General features: G+C 40.4%; 1 protein-coding gene across 2 annotated transcripts in view; it reads left to right on the top strand.

Annotated features, from left to right (window-relative positions):
* Positions 1-13,468, top strand: part of ST8SIA2 (ST8 alpha-N-acetyl-neuraminide alpha-2,8-sialyltransferase 2) — a 96,716-nt gene extending 83,248 nt beyond the window's left edge. For both annotated transcript variants that reach the window (XM_044665433.1, XM_044665432.1), the window contains one exon: positions 11,811-13,468. In XM_044665433.1, coding sequence (XP_044521368.1) covers positions 11,811-12,096 — 286 coding nt within the window. In that variant the 3' untranslated portion in view covers positions 12,097-13,468. The remainder of the gene's footprint in view (positions 1-11,810) is intronic.
* Positions 13,469-15,353: the final 1,885 nt, after the last annotated feature.

Genomic DNA, 15,353 nt, shown 5'->3' with positions numbered 1-15,353 from the left:
AAGAAAGAAAGAAAGAAAGAAAGAAAGAAAGAAAGAAAGAAAGAAAGCAAGCAGCTGGGTGGCTCAGTGGATTGAGAGACAGGCCTAGAGATGGGAGGTCCTAGGTTCAAATCTGGCCTCAGACACTTCCTAGCTGTGTGACCCTGGGCAAGTCACTTAGCCCCCATTGCCTAGCCCTTACCACTCTTCTGCCTTGGAGCCAATACACAGTATTGACTCCAAGATGGAAGGTAAGGGCTTAAAAAAAAAGAAAAAGAAAAGAAAGAAAGAAAAGAAAAGAAAAGATATTAAAGATCAGGTTGGTGGTACTACTATCCAAGGTTATTTCTATATCTTTTTACTAACTACTTGATTTCTTGTCCTAGTGCCATCTCTCAAAATCAAGGAGTTGTATGGGGAACTATTTGTGTTGTGCCTCTTCAGGAAATGTTTAGATCTGGAATCCACCTGATTAGTTCCATTCTGGGCATCTCTAGGACCTAGATGTGCTTCATAGTTTATCTACAAAGAGCCTAGTATGTATTACAATAAGCAACATAGCTATATCCAGTTCCTTCAAAAAGTATTTTCTTGCTCCTTAAGAATTTTGAATTAGTTAATTCAAGAGGCAGCAAACTAGATGCTATGGATGGACACTGGATGCTGTCTGGATCTAGCAGACTTACAGCCCAGTACTGACAATAGTCTTCAGCTAAATTAGATAAATACAGTCACTGACTTACCATAGTAACAATGAGGAGAATTTCAGAGCTGGAAGGACCATTAAAGATGACCTATTCCAAGCCTTCCCTTTTTTATAGTTGGACATATTGGAACTTACAAAGGATGATTGGCTTGCCTAGGATTTCACTGGTTAACCCTTACCTCCCAGCTCTTAGTTCAGGGTTTTCTCCACTATTCCACACTGAAGAACCACAAGTATGTTTATAGGACCTGGGATGCATAAAGTCAAGGAAAGGATTTTTCATAATTGTTGAGATCAGGAAAACAGCAGTTAAGAAGATAGTGGTCACCAATTCACAGAAGACCACCCACCTCTCTTTTGACAGCTTAGTAGCAATTTATTCCATATATCAGAGATAGTGTTGAATAGTGGCCTCTTGGTCAGGAAGACTTAGACTGATGTCCTGCCTTAGACTCTGATGCTGACACTGACCAGGGAAGGCAAGAAACTTCTGTTGTGTCGCAATTCTCTAAGGCTTTAAGTTCTAGAGAAGATGTTGACCTGATTGCAAAAGGCTAAATCTGTTCTTTGCAACTGCCACCTACTTTTCATAGTTCTGCCCTTTGGGGCCAAGCAGAACAAGTTAAAGCCCTCTTCCATAAAAGGAATTTCTTTGCCAGGGTGCTCCTTGAATTCACAAGTCTAGTCCTATTCCATATATATGTGTATATGTCTTTACATGTATGTATGGAATTAATTCTAAAACATATAAGTATCTAAACAGGTCTACTTATTTTAGACTTCATTAATATGAACATATGGGATATGTTTATGTATTAAAACTAGGTGGTATAGTTGCCAAGCTTCTAGTCAAGAAGACTCATTTTCCTGAGTTTAAATTTGACCTCAGACACCTACCAACTGTGTGACCATGGGCAAGTCACTTAACCCTGTTTGCCTCAGTTTTCTCATCTGTCAAATGAGCTGGAGAAAGAAATGGTAATTGCTCTAGTATCTTTGCAAAGAAAAACCCAAATGGGGTCAAGAAGAATCAGACACGACTGAATAATATTAAAGTGTTTGGAACATAGTAGGTATTTAATGTTGATTTAATTGACTTTTCTAAAAACAGAAAAGTCCACAGACTTTGCAAATTGTAACTCCTGGTAGGGATGTGGAAAAGTCAAGTGCCTGACACAAATTTGAATAGGCCAAATCTAGAGAGAAGTATTTACTGGAGTTAATTCGGGCAGAATTAATTAATAGCAGAAATTTCCTTCTTGAAAACCAGGTTTGCAACTGATGTTGAACAGCATTGCTAACAAGTCATTCCTTGACTTTAAAATCAATTTCACCAAACAGGGAATCTGGGGAGCCCAAAAGTAAATAATAGCTCTAGTATAAACCTTCTATAAACTTTCTAATCTTTTGATAAACTGATTTGTGACTGGGGTGAGGGGTTAAGGGGTAAAGGAGTGAGAGGATTTAAATGAAATTTAGGTCCCAGCCCTGATTTAATTATCACCAAATTCCATTTTGCCTTCAACTTGATTTTGTGACATAGCTTTTACTCTCATTCTGGGGAGTCCACCTGGCTCGTTTCTTATTTTTTCAGACTGAATTGGCTGGTGATCTGAGTTTGCTTTCAAAAAATCCTCATAGTACAGGAGCCTCAATCTTCTTACCTCTCTTACCTTATCCCTCCTCCCCACAGTATTTTCTAACCATAATTCTGTGAACTCACTAGTAAGGAATTTAGGGCTTTCTTATAGTCCCAGATTTGTGTGACTGCTTCTTTTTACTGCTTTTTAAACTCTTTTGCATCCTGGGCCATCACTGACTTTAGTCTTACCACTGGACTTTCATAATTCTGAAAGAGTGAGGCTGAAGACTATACCACTCTGGTTCACTTAAATCTAATTCACCAGCAAGTCAGAATATCACTCCATGATGTCACTGGTTCTCTTTGAAAACTTAGGACAAATAAACAGAGGACATTCTTTTGGGAAGTGCCTTTGAAAATTTAAATTTTAGGGGCAACAAGGTGGCTAAGTGGATAGAGAGTTTGGCCTGAAATTGGGAGATCCTGGTTCAAATCTGGCCTCAGACACTTAACTGGTTATGTGACCTAAGGCAAACCACTTAACCACAGTTGCCTAGCCCTTACCATTCTTCTGTCTTGGAACCAATACTTCATATTGATTCTAAGATGGAAGGTAAGGAAAAGGAAAGAAGGAAGGAAGGAAGGAAGGAAGGAAGGAAGGAAGGAAGGAAGGAAGGAAGGTAGGCTGGTTTACAAGTAGAACATAAGCTCCTTCAGCCAAATGTAAGTTCCTTGAGGGCAGAGTGCAGTGCAAAGCTCATTTGCACTGGAGTCAGAGGACCAGGGTTAAAATGTAACTCTGTCACTTATTAGCTAGGGCAAATAGCTTCACTACCAAAAAAAATAAATTAAATAAGAAAATTAGACAACAGGACCTCTAAATCTATGATCCTAAGTTTCAAAAAAATGTTTCTTTTACTGCCTCTTACAAACTGTTTTTTTAATGGAATGATTCAAAAGAGAAAGCCTAGCGGCTGAACTAAATGATCTTTACAACCCTTTAAAATTCCCCTTTTCTGTATTATATCTATTTAGTTAGGCTAAGGGAAATTCGCTGAATCTGGAGTTTTTGCAAAAAGAACTCAAAAGTTCCATAATAATCACTATCATTTATATAGCCCTTATAGCTTATTTAATTCCTCTCAACAACCTGTGAGGTGGGTACTATCATTATCCCCATTTTACAGATGAAGCAGAAATTAAGTGACTTGCCCAGAGTAACACAGCTAGTGTCTGAAGCCAAATTTGAACTCAGATTTCCCTGGGCTTTGACTGCACCACCTAGCTGCCTCTGATAACAATAGCAGCTGAAGTCCAGGGACTATAATTTCATATAGGTCTTGCCACGTCTTTTCCAAAATTAACCTGTTCATCATTTCTTATGGTGTAGTAGTATTCCATCACAATCATGCCAAAACTTGGTTAGCCATTCTCCAATTGATAGGCATCCCTTCAGTTTCTAGTTCTTTGCCATCACAAAGAGAATTGCTATAAATATTTAAGAACATATTCATTCTTTTCCTTGCCGGGTCAATTATAACTCTTTGAGTATAATTCCAGATTGCTCTCCAAAAGTTCCACCAATAGTGTATTTTTATTATTTGTGCTCTTAAACAAGATCATTGTAAAGCACTTAGCATAGTACCTGGCACATAGTAGGTGCTTAATTAAATGCTTATTCCCTTCCCTTCCTTCTTTCTACTGCATCAAACTGCCAAAGATTCAGGGCTTTTCTCAGCCAATAATTTTTTTAAACATGGGTAATCTTGATTTTCAAAAGACACTTTATTGTTTACAGCTTTAGAAGCCCAGGTTTATAATTGGCCCAGGCTTTTACTCTCTTAGTAAGGGTCAACCCTATTTATATAGGTTCCTTTCTTCCATGCCATCCTGGTAAACACACTAGATTTGAAGTCAGAAGACCTGAGTTTGAGTCCTATCTACTGACTGAAGGGCCTCATATAAATATAGGCAAATAAGCTGCTCTGAGTCTCAATTTCCTCATCTATAAAATTAAGATAATAATACTTTATACCTCTTATCACACAGAGTTTACGAAAAACCTTTTAATCAGTCATATGGTACATAGAAATGTGAGTTATTATTATTCAAAGACTCCTGAAATAAATAAGAGTCCACAAGAGTGTTAGTGAAATTGTTTCTAGGAACTGGGCTTTAGAGAAAGCCCTTTGTAAATGTTCCTTGACAGTTGTGGAATTTAAACTTATGCCACTGCCCAGAGAATCATTTTTGTTTGTTCCCCCTACGTGCCCCAACAGGAAGATTTGGCGCCATGCCTCAGACATGATGTATTTCGGGTTTTGTTTTCAGAAAGACAGATCCAGAGCCTGAGAGGGAACAAGAGTCAAAGCAGATCATAAAAGCATCTGCCTGGTGCTAAGGGAGGGATTGGGACCTATGGAATAAAAAGAGAAAGATGCAGATATTCACAGCAGCATCCACCTGTTTTTAAACTACCTCTTCTGAAGTGATGCTTAATGGGGGAGCAACCTCAGTTTAAAGCTCACTGCCTGAAGTAGAATGAATGAATCTATGAATGAGGAATCTCCTCCCAATAAGGAGTATTAAATAAGGTCATCAGGCTTTTTTATCTACCTCCCTAACAACATGGGTTACCCATGTAGGAAAACGCCTGGACCCACAAAAAGGCAAAGTTTTAAAATACAACCTGGTGTTAGAAGTTTAATTCTAGGATCTAAGTAAATTGTGATCAGCTACAATCTCCCTTCAGACAGACTCCCCTTCCACCTACACAGAAGCCATTTAGGTAAGAACTATGCTATTCTGTTTCCAGGGTAACACCTTGAAGAAAACAGTATCCTTCCTAATAAACACAAACAGCAGGGACTCCCTCAGCTGACTTACACAAATATAATATGCAACAAATATTTTATTTTGGCAACTGACTAGCTGGTTACCTATTAACCTGTCCTTTTAGACTTGAAAAACCCCAGGAATGAGTCTAGCTTCTGATACTTCTCAGCAAATGAGCCAGCTGGCCTCCCCTCCCAGCCTTGAGTACTCCATTGTTTAATAAGCTATGGACCCCACTTGTAGACATGGAATCATGCCATACTTCCCAAGCCAAAACCATCTGGTTCTCTGGCCAGACTGCAAGGGTGAATCACTTTACCCTAGGAAATTTCCATGCTACCAGAACTTAGAAAGAAAGAAAGAGTATTAATGGATCACAGACTTTCCCCAGGGTCACTCTGGATTTTGGTACCTACTCAAAGGCAAGCCCTATTCATTCTAGCTGGTCTGTTCTCTGGTTGGCTGGAGAATCTCAAGCATCAGCCAATCAGATACAGCTCACCTTTAGAGCTGTATCAATCCCATCCTGGGATGATGGTTAGAATACAGATAACTGGAATATGGGAATTCTCTTCCCAACTTTTCTCATGGCTGCCCTCAGCAATTAAGACTTATTATGTCACTTGGCCAGTTCAACAAGATAGAAATAGAAATGCTTCTCCCTGAGGGTTGAAGTGGTGATTCTAATATATACTCCGCATAACCATAAAGGGTTGTGAGCCTTCTGCAGAAAGGCGCCCTAAAAATATGAAAAGTTAACAAGCATTTATTGAGCATTTACTATGTGCCAGTCACTATGCTAAGCTCTGGGAATACAAAGAAAAAACAAAGACAGGCCCTGCCTTCAACAAATTTACATTCTAATGCTCCGAAGCTCTTTTTGTCGCATCTTTAGACTGTGGAATAACTATGACCTCAGCAAGCAGGGAGAGGAAGTTGGGATTCCTGAAGAAGAAGAAGAATGCATGTTTCAGAAATAAATTCTGCTCTTTTCATTTATTGCTATGTCTGTGAAACATAGTGCTTAATAGTTATTGTGATTGGTGTAGCCAATTTGAAAAATAATTACTGCCTTCTTGAAGATTGCCATACCTTCTAATTAAAATCTTGGGCCTGGAATATTAAAGGTGCATCATCAGCCCAGCATCCAGGATGTACCCAGCTTGCCTCATTTGGGAAGGAAAAATTAATTAGATTTTGTTTCAGTCCCCAGCTGTTATCCTAAGGAAAAGAACGGTATGTGTGTTGACCACACAGACATTCTCTAAATTGGCCAGAGCAATTGAAGAGATAAAAAAAAAAAAACCAGGGAGGTGGGGTTAGAGAAGGATTTGTTCCTGTTTAACTCACTTGCTTTTTATTACAAACTGCTCAGAAGTGACGCCTCCTTGTTCCTGTTGACTTCATTCAGGAGTCCTTATTTCTGTGCAGTGAGACTGAGAGATAAGGGAATTACTCCTTAGAGCAAATTTTATTTATTTTGTTCCCGGCAAGCCCATATTAGGGTCGGGGGGGGGTTGCCTGTAGCCTTCCCAAGTGTTCACTGAAGTATCAGAGTGAGGGTCCCAGACCAGGCTCTCATTGCCACAAAGATGGGGTGGGCTACACTTAGCCCAAAAGGGCTCCAGGTGAAAGGCAGGATCATACAAGGTAACAGAAAGCAGCAAGGCTACATGAGGAACCAAGGATAGAGAGAGGATCTGAGTCAAGAACCAAAGCCAAAATATAATCAAATCAGTGATGGCTTCAGAGTTAGAAGACCTCGGTTTCCATCCCAGCTCTACTAATTGCTACCTGTGTGGCCTTGAAAAGTTCATCTCACCTCGCTGGGTCCTAGCTTCCTCACCTATAAAATGAGAGGATTGGCAGGGAAAATGAGAAGAGAAGACTAGGTGTGATTAAGGAGTGGGGAGGGAGAAGGGCCAGAGAGAATGGTAGCTGTTTCCATGTTTTAGAAGGTTACATGGAAAAGGAATTAGACTTGTTTCTTTCTGAAGCAACAGAGGAAGGTTTTGAAAGAGACAAGTAAAGAAAATTTCCTAATAACCATGAGACCTCCTCCCCTTGAAGTATTCAAGCTGAGATAGGGTGACCACTTACAAAATATTTTATAGTGGATTTTCTTTAGGGCTTTGGCTTTGACAAATGGCCATTGAGGTATCTTTGGCCTGAAATTTGGTGATTCTTTGCCCCCTAAAGAGACTTTCTTTTTTTTTAACTCTTTGCTTCCATCTCAAAATCAAAATTAAGTATCAATTTCAAGGCAGAAGAGCAGTCAGAGTTAGGCAATGGAGTACTGCCAAGAAATGTCTGAGGACAGATTTGAACACAGGACCTCCTGTCTCTAGACCTGGCTCTCAATCCACAGAGTCACATAGCTGTCCCCTCAAAGACACTTTCTAACTCTTAATTTTTATCATCCTATGAGTCATCAAAACCAGGAACACAGCAGGGAAGAGCTGGGTTCTTTGTAATACAAAGAGCTTTCCATCACTTCTTGAGCTCAGTGATTACCTATAGACTCTTCAGCTACCCCAAACACCAGATTTCTTTAGAACATTTCTGCTGGGGAGGGAGCGGAGGGGATGCTAGGTAGATCAATGGATTGAGAGCCAGACCTAGATACAGGAGGTCCTAGATTCAAATCTGACCTCAGACTCTCTCTAGCTGTGTGACCCTGGCCAAGTCACTTAACCCTGTTTGTCTCAGTTTCTGCATCTATGAAAGGAGCTGGAAAAGGAAATGATAAATGAATCCAGTATCTTGGCCAAGAAAACTCCAAATGGAGTCATGAAGAATCCTACACACTTGAACAATAAGAACAAAAATAGGATTAGGTCTTGAGGAGGTAAGGTATGAAAATCACTAAGCTAGACAATGGGAATACCAAAATGAACAGTGAACATCATCCGTGTCCCCAGTGTGCTTAAAATCTAGTAGGCAAAAATAGGCAAATTTTCCAGATAATTAATGTTAATATTTTTACTTTTTCTCAATTAGTGCATGTAATTGTTCTTATTCTCCCTGTTTTACACATATAGCCTTGGTGATATAGGTAAAATGTTTATGGAATTAGAACTTTCTTCTCTGAAAATAAGAGAGTCTTGACCCCAGTTGTCACTCGGACAGGTGGTTCTGGCCAAGTCCCCCATCCATCCACCCCAATTAATTGAGAAATAACATGCTCCCAGGAATTCCGTGCTTGTACAAGAATGACTTTAAGTGCCTAACTTAGGGTTTGCCATTCTTCCATTAAGGGAGAAATTATCTGATTTATCTGTGGTTCTGGGACCAGTGTCACAAGCCACTGGGGCTCCTGAGCCCAAGTCCAGATTTCTCTCTACATCCCCATCCTGCCTTTTCTCTATTCTCAGAAGTCAGTCAACAAAGCAGTTGGATTTGCTTCTGTGGTTACGGGCTTCCTGGTTCTGTCCTGCCAGGCTTTCTGACTAGAGCTCCATCAGCCTTTCTGAGTCACTTGTCTTCAATGGGTGGGGATCGCTATCATGAATGAGCCACCATGCCAGCGGAGGGACAGAGGAACCAGCTCCCAGTGACAATCCGGGAAGCATAGGCTGAGTCAGGGTAAACAGAGCCAAATCACAGCTGGGCTCTCAATGGGAAATTCCATCTGCTGGCTGAACTAGAACTGGGAGATAAGGCAGATCAGCCGGAAGGAATATCCCCAAGGATAGAGCTTTTCCTCTGAGGCCAGCACTCATCCCAGCCTAGGATGTCTGCCCCCTGCACAATGGGCAATAGTCCCAGGAAATGCAGGAAGCAGAGAAATTCACTGTTTACTCTAGAGATGTACGGCTTACACACTTGTGAGCGTATACACAAAGTCTCCTTCTGGGAAGCTTCATTCCTTTTTTCCAAATGACAACATCGCAAAGACATTCTTTTTCATTTACCATAACAACAGTGACTTCAGCCACTGATTCTCTCTGTTTCTCGCTTTTTGGGTTGTTGTTTTTTTTAAAGACATGTCACCTCGTTGATGTCACATCAAATCAAAGTATTAGTCATAGGATCACCGATCTAGAGGAGAACCACAGAGTAGATCTAATTCAATCCTCTTATTTTACTAATGAGGACCCTGAGGCCCAGAGATGACAAATTACTTACCTATATCCATATTGGGAGTAGTGAGGATTTGAAGCCAGGTCCTCAAAGTGGTCATTAGATAGAATTCTTTTTTCCTGAGAACTTTTAGTATGAGGTGTTCCTTCTCTCCACCATGGAATAGACTGTACTTAAGGGCATGATGCTTAAATCTATTAATTCAAAAACGATTTATTAAGATTTGTTAATGTTATTCATTGTTCATTTGTTAATTTGTTGCTGTTGTCCAATTATGTCCAACTTTTCATGGTGCCAGTTGGGGTTTTGTTGGCAAAGATACTGGAGTGATTTGCCATTTTCTCTTCCAGCTCATTTTAGAGATGAGGAAGCTGAGGCAAATGGGGTTAAGTGACTTGCTCAGAGTCACACAGCTAGTAAATGTTTGAGGCCAGATTTGAACTCAGGTCTTCCTGACTCCAGGCCCAGCAATGTGCCACCTAGCTGTCCCTTAATTTACTACAATTAATGATTTACTAAGTGCCAAGCATTATACTAGACACCAAGGATACAAAAACAAAATTGAAAGTCCCTGCCTTCAAGGAGTTTGCATTCACAAGAATGAAGATAAATAAATACAAAGTTCAGACCAAAGAAACACAAAGTCATATTTGAGGGAAGGCACTTTTCACTGAGGAAATGAGGAAAAATCTTGTGAAATACAGCAAAAAGTCCATAAACCGAACTGTGGCATTGTAGATCCTGAGAAGTGGAGAGGGGAAGGAAGACATTCTAAGAATGGAATGCCTGGAATTATTCCTGAAGTTTATGTAAAGTTTAAAGACAGGGAACTCTTCCCTGTGTGTGATAAAGATAAGAGAAAGAGGGATGCTGGCACAGAGCAAAGAACTATACTATTAACATTCTGAATTTACAAAGAGCTTCTCTCTAGAGAAGCAGAAAATACATAATGGATGCTTATAGTTATAAGGGGCCTTGGAGATCAGCTAGGATAACCCCGACTCATCTTATAAATAAGGAAACTGAGACCCAAAGATATTTAAGTCATATACCCAAAGTCACCTGGCTAATTAGTAGACTCACAGACTCATAGATCTCAAATTGGAAGGAATGTCATATACTATATAGTTTAACTTCATTTTATAGATAAGAAAACTGAGACCCAGGGAAATGTGACCTGCCCAGTATCACTGGGCTGTTAAGTGTCAGAGGTGGGATAAGAACCCAGATAGGGACACAATCAGGATAAGAAATGGACACAGCAAGCCTAGAGGTAGAAGGTCCTGGGTTCCAATTTGACCTCAGATCCTAACTATATGACCTTAGACAAGTCACTTAACTTCCACTGCCTAGCGCTTACCACTTTTCTATCTTGGAACCAATTGGTACAGAAGGTAAGGGTTTTTTTTTAACTGCACACTAGAAAGAGTATTGATTCCAGAGTCAGAGAACGTGGGTTCAAATCTTACCTCTAACCTTTCTTTGAAAGTACCACTGATCTCCATTTTATAGTTAGGAACAATGAAGATCCTAGCATGAAAGATCACCAGAAGACACATAGCATTGGTAGCAACTGTTATTGAAGTCTAACTGACTCAAAATGCAGGCTACCTTCTAATATGTTGATTTTACTCTGCTCCTCTATCCCTCCCCCTGCACTGTGGAAAAATATTTGCAAAGAAAAAATGAAATAAAATCCAGGAGCCCTGTCAATGAGATCATAGAATCATGAACTAGAAGGGACATTAGAAACTATCTAGCCCAAATCCTTCATTTTACAGATTGGTAAACCAAGACCTCAAAAGGAGAAGTGATTTGTTCGAATTCAAACGAGGATTAAATAGTGGAGTTAGATTTAAACTCCAGTCCTTTGACAGAAAAATAAAGGCAATCAGAAGCTAAATCCCAAGAGAAGTCAAGTGATTGAGCCTCAGTTTCCTCAACTATAAAATGAGAGACTTGAACTAAATGATCTCTAAGATGCCTGCCAACAAATAATCATGAGTCTGGAAGGGTTAATTCCATGTCTGATGATCATTTCACCTCAGTTTCTAAACTCAGGTTGGTATGTCGGAGGACAGTTGGCATGGTATGCTGGTAAATGTTTAACAATCATCCTGGGAGGAGAGGAGGGAATGTACTCACAGTATACTTTTAAGTTTAATCTGCACTATTAAAATTTTCTCCATTACTTTCTTCAGTCTAGACCAGTGATTCCCAAAGTGAGTGCCAACGTCCCCTGGTGGCTGCTACAGTGATCCGGGGTGGGGCGGTGATGGCCACAAGTGCATTTATCTTTCCTATTAATTGCTATTAAAATTTTTTAAAAATTAATTTCCAGGGGGCTAAGTAATATTTTTTTCTGGAAAGGGGGCAGTAGGCCAAAAAAGTTTGGGAACCACTGGCTAGACTATCAACAAAACAATAAGCCAAACCCTGATTTATTCAATTTGCCAACTTCCAAAGTGTAAATGCTCATCCTAAAAATTTAATGATTGGCTCTTCTGAGCCTGTATGAGCTAGATCCAGCACATCACTAGTTCTAAGGCATGGCAAAGTAATTTTTCTCAGGAGAGTGACTTACGAAATTTGTGGACTTTTTTCTTATTTTATTCTTCTTTTCAGGTACTGGCTGACAAACAAAGTACACATCAAAAGACCCACCACAGGACTACTGATGTATACTCTGGCCACACGCTTTTGTAACACCATCTACCTCTACGGCTTTTGGCCCTTTCCTCGAGATCAGAATCAGAACCCTGTCAAGTATCACTATTATGACAGCCTTAAATATGGCTATACATCCCAGGCCAGCCCCCATACCATGCCCTTGGAGTTTAAAGCCCTAAAGACCTTGCACCAACAAGGGGCATTGAAACTGACCGTCGGTGAGTGTGATGGAGCCACGTAAAACAGGGGCCAAAGAGGATTCCGTGGCTCACGTTTCCTGCAGGCTACACCACGGGCAGATGGGGGTCGGGAGGCAAAAACAATAGGACGAGCAGAGGCTAGTGGTTTTCTTTGTTAAAGTGTTAAACAGTGACAAGAATATATATACCTGCATATATATATTGACCTGAGTATTATAACTGTGTGGTGTTCATCCAGAGTACGGCAGACAAGTTACAGGAAGAAGGTGCTGAGGACTCACCCGATCTGGAGACACCATCTCTGGGAGTGAGAGGATGGGACTCAAGAGGAAATCAGTTCCAGCAGTGGATATGTGATCGTCTCCTGGGTTAAAGGATTCTGGGGGCTGATGGATGATGGTTATGCCATTTGTTTTCAGCTGCTCTGAGCCTCTGAGAAAAGTGGATTCTGGGGGACCCAGAACCCAGAGGTCGGCAGCTGGGATCAGTGTTAAAAATGATACTGTTCAAGAAGCAGGGGAGGGATAGGGGCACAACAGAAAGGTGGCGCAAGAAATCAAGAAGCACAGGCTAGGGGCATGTTAGTGGATGGCTTTGGTGGATTCACTGTAGGTGAATTGCCCAATAGACGAGCCCATGGCCCCTCAATGTGTCCCAGATGGGACACTGAAACCAGCAATGGACTTTGGCTTTCTAGCTTACAGAAACCATGATGCCAGCATGAACACCACTGCTGGCTGAAGCAGAGGAAAAAAAAGATAATACTGAAAGTACTCTGGTCATTCAAACCAGATCAACTCATGTTTACAAAAAAAATCAAAAATCATCTGAGGTGATCAGAACCACACTTGGGGCAAAGACAGAAGAGTGTCAAACAATGCTTAGCCTTTTCTAAATGTCCTTTCGAATGGCAAAGAGAAAGAAGCCCTGGGATTTGGGGGAGGGTTTATTACAGACCTACAAATGGCATTGAGGGAAAGGGAGAGAATATTATAATCTGACCTCATACTAGTCACCTTTTAAGTCTCTTTCTTGCTCCCCAAAGGGTTAATTCACCTTCCTTCCTGTTAAAAGATAAGGTCAGGAATTGGACTGAAAGCTACCACAGCAATGAAATCCAAAGCCAAGGCTTGAAAGGGCACTGTCAAGATAAATGTCATCGTGGTAAAATATATAAGATTGCCTTCCCTCACTGCGCACAAAGCCCCAGAGTGTGAAACCTGAAAGAATCTTAGACATCCAGTTTCACTTCCCAGCGCCAACACTGTGTTCTGCAGCTCGCTCTGTGTGGTCAAAGTAGCCGGCCCGCTCAGTTTCAATGTCACTTTCTTGTCAGTTTCCTGTCCTGATTGTCCAGTGGTATATAGCTTGGCTCTCTTGTTTAGCTTTCTGACTCTGCAAGGAGAGGTTTAAATCCTCCCCTCCCCCTAATTGATGCAATTATTTTGGGATTTTGTGAAATTAGACTTGTTCCTATTAAGGTTTGTATATTCTTAACTTTTTGTAAAGCCAAATATAGGATGCGAACCACTGGACATTAACATCCTGGAGAATTTGGGCTGAGAACCAGTCACTTAAGAGTTGGAATCCTCAGCCATATTTAGAGATGGCTACTGCGTGTGGGGCATGAGCTGTCTTGATTTGATTGCTGTATTATGTCTCTGATTAATAATCATGTTTTAAGACATATTTGGACATTAAATGAAAAACCATTATCTTGAAGGTGAAGGGAGTTGAGAAAAGTAATCAAGATTTGCTTCTAAACATATGAGACTAGACATAATTAATCAATAGTAATTCAGGACAGGACATTTGCTCCAGATTAATAGCTGTTTAAATAGTAGCTGGAAGCTAACAGAAAGATACCCCCAAGCTATTAACCCAGGACAAAATGGCCCCCAGGATAAAGCAGTGATTGCTACTATAAATCGTTTTGTTCTTTGTAGTATTGTTCTAGACTTTAGATTTTTAGTTTTCATCATGAAATGAAAAGTTTAAAAACAACTGGTGATAGCTTCGATGGGAATTGGATGATTCAGATTCCTTAGAGGAAATAGAAATAATTACCAACATATTTTACACTTCTCTAGAGCCTTTCATCTTGAAGATCTCGAAGGGTTTTAGGAACATTTCATTTTCAAGGCTCACAAAGCCCAAGAGGGAGCAGGTAAGTGACATTGCCAGCATATTCTAGTTGGATAAACTCAAACACAAAGGACTTTGGTGGTTAACCCCAAAACTGAGAAGGCGATTCAGCAGCAAAGTCAGGAAAAGGACTCAGAAGCCCAGAATTCTGGCTCTGTGTTCTAACTAGCAGATACCATTCCTAAGAGGGAGGATTCTTGCTTATCTGAATTTTTTTTTTCTGGCCCATAATAGTTTGGGATCCTAAAACTGACATTTGTGGGAGTTTTATGCAGAAAAACCTTGAGCTGCTTATATTTGCTTTTCATACCCATGTTAAAGAACTGCTAGAGGGGCCTCTTCCTGAGGGAAAGTTTGCTTTTGTGAAATGTAATTTTAGAGAAGCTGGAAGTGACTAAAAACCTGCCTTCATCTATTTCTTAAAAAGGGTTAGAAAGATAAGGTCAACTTTGTTGATTCTTGTACTGGCAAAATGCTTTGTTTGTGCAGCAGCAGTAATTCCATTGGCTTTTCCTTCCTGTCCTTTTGTCATCTGGCCAGAGACTTAAAGGAAGCACGCTATCGGTTCTTGCCTAATTGACTTATTTGATTAGATCATAATACTAATGAAGTTGGGGGTCATGGCTTCTACCCCCAGATAGACAAGTTAGCTTTCGGAGGTGGTATTGGGGGTGGGGTATAATAATTACAATAGCTCACATTTTTATAGCACTTTACAATCACAAGGCACTTTACCCCCATAATCTCATTTGTTCCTTACAAGAACTCTATGAGATAGGTAATTCATGTGAGCGCTGGGTTCCAAGTCAGAAGATCTTTGATTCCCAGCCCTGTCTGTAGCCTTAGTTTCCTTATCTGTAGAAATGGGGATCATACTTCCAACCACTATCTCATGAGACCTTCTTAAGGAAAGCATTTTGTAAACTATAAAACACTATACAAAGGTGAGCCATTTTTATCATCAATTTAAGACAGATGAGGAATTGGAGGCTCAGAGAGGTCAGCTTGCCCAAGGATAAAGTTAATATAAGCCACAGACCCAAGGAGGAGCACTCACATCTTCTGACTCCAAACCCAGCATTCTTTCTACCACTACATTATGTTGCCTCCATTAATGGCTGACCTTGGCCAACCATGTTGCAGGCATGTTGGT

This window comes from Gracilinanus agilis, chromosome 2 (genome assembly GCF_016433145.1).
Source record: "Gracilinanus agilis isolate LMUSP501 chromosome 2, AgileGrace, whole genome shotgun sequence".
NCBI classification, from domain to species: domain Eukaryota; kingdom Metazoa; phylum Chordata; class Mammalia; order Didelphimorphia; family Didelphidae; genus Gracilinanus; species Gracilinanus agilis.
This window is presented reverse-complemented; position numbering and strand designations above follow the sequence as displayed.